The sequence below is a fragment of the Octopus bimaculoides genome, chromosome 17 (genome assembly GCF_001194135.2).
Source record: "Octopus bimaculoides isolate UCB-OBI-ISO-001 chromosome 17, ASM119413v2, whole genome shotgun sequence".
In the NCBI taxonomy this organism is placed as follows: domain Eukaryota; kingdom Metazoa; phylum Mollusca; class Cephalopoda; order Octopoda; family Octopodidae; genus Octopus; species Octopus bimaculoides.
The window spans coordinates 41,538,579-41,540,201 of NC_068997.1; the positions used below are offsets into that span (position 1 = coordinate 41,538,579).

Sequence of the window (1,623 nt, forward strand, 5' to 3'; positions counted from 1 at the left end):
ATATATATATATATGTAGGCAGTAGAACATTCTTCTGACATGCCATTTCCCCGTGAAACCATTGGACATTGGACTCATCCTATCATGGAAGAGGAACATTAAATGAAGATAGCAGTGATGATAAGGATGGTGCTGATATATATATAATTGGTTTTGTATACATTGTAATGGGTTCATTCTTTGTGTTATTGCAGGTTTCCGTAATATATAACACAATTGTACAACAAATATGCTAGCAGAATCAAAGGCATTGTTATCACATTGCAGACACCAGAATAAATTCATTTTTAAAACCTGGTTTGATCTACAAACTGCTCTGATGATACAATAGTAGTAGAAACAGCAGTGGTGTACTACAATGCCAAAAATAGTGAAAGAATAATACACATCAATCCATAAAAAAATTAATAGTTTAGCATCCTCATATTTAAAGGTAAACCTGCCACAGAGTATATTAAAAATATTATTAGCACCTTCAGATAGAAATCACTTATCATATCACGGATGCCTCATAACGCAATATTTCAAACTAATTGTATGGTTCGTTATCTTCATGTTGCATCCCCATTTATATCTAGTACTACCATATAAGCACATTTGTCAGCATTTTATTGTTGCCTGGCAACTGTGCTTGTACAGCACTGAAAGACGTAAATAGGGATGCAGCACAAAGATGAATCATATGACCAGTGCAAAGCATTGTGATATAAAGAGAACTGCCTTATCTGCTAAACGACTTGTATCATCTAACAAAATCTTGATGAAGCTCTCTGCACAAACACAAAAAGATATATTTTGCTGCGTTGATATTTTCATCATGAAAAAGAGTTCTATTGTCACAGAAACTGCTAACATGTGCCTTTTATTCAGATGACAATTCCATGTAGTTATAAAATATTAATGTACCTTGCAGTATTCTTAAATGTCAAATGAGAGACAAAATTATGAAACATTTCATTGTTCATATGTCACCATATGCAATATGCTGATTAATTAACTTTGTTACTTGCAAGTAGCTTGAGGATAATTAGTTTGTGTCTTTATATTAAAACATTTTGAAGAAATATTAAATTTTATCTTTCTGTAAACATTTTTGACTGTGATTCCACACACGTACATATGTATGCACATACATATGTATGCACATACATATGTATGCACATACATATGTATGCACATACATATGTATACACATAAGTATTTGTCTTTGTGCATATAAATATTTATACATTTACATTCATATTTTCATGTATATGCTTCATATATATATGTATATATATGTATAATTATATATATATATATATATATATACATATATATATATAAATATATATATATATATATAGATGTGCATGTGTGTGTGTATGTAAACATATATATAAAAGGAGGGAAGGGAGAGAGAGAGAGAGAGAGAGAGAGGAAGAGGAGAGGAAATCCTACTCAAAAGTCTGAATGCAAAGATGAAATTTATTATTTTCCAAAATGTTTTATGTAGAACTTTTTCTACTCTTTCAGATATTAAAATTCACCAGAATGTTCCCTGCCCTTGCCTTGTTGATTCTGTACCATACACTTGAAACTGTACATACAAGTAAGTAGGCATGTGTATATATATATATATAG

The 1,623-nt window shown here is 30.6% G+C and overlaps 1 protein-coding gene across 1 annotated transcript in view; it reads left to right on the forward strand.

Moving 5' to 3' along the window:
* The first annotated feature begins 1,517 nt into the window (after positions 1 to 1,517).
* The window catches only part of LOC106870717 (saxiphilin), a 112,373-nt gene continuing 112,267 nt past the window's right edge, over positions 1,518 to 1,623 (forward strand). The window contains exon 1 of the mRNA XM_014916885.2: positions 1,518 to 1,591. Coding sequence (XP_014772371.1) covers positions 1,534 to 1,591 — 58 coding nt within the window. The 5' untranslated portion in view covers positions 1,518 to 1,533. The remainder of the gene's footprint in view (positions 1,592 to 1,623) is intronic.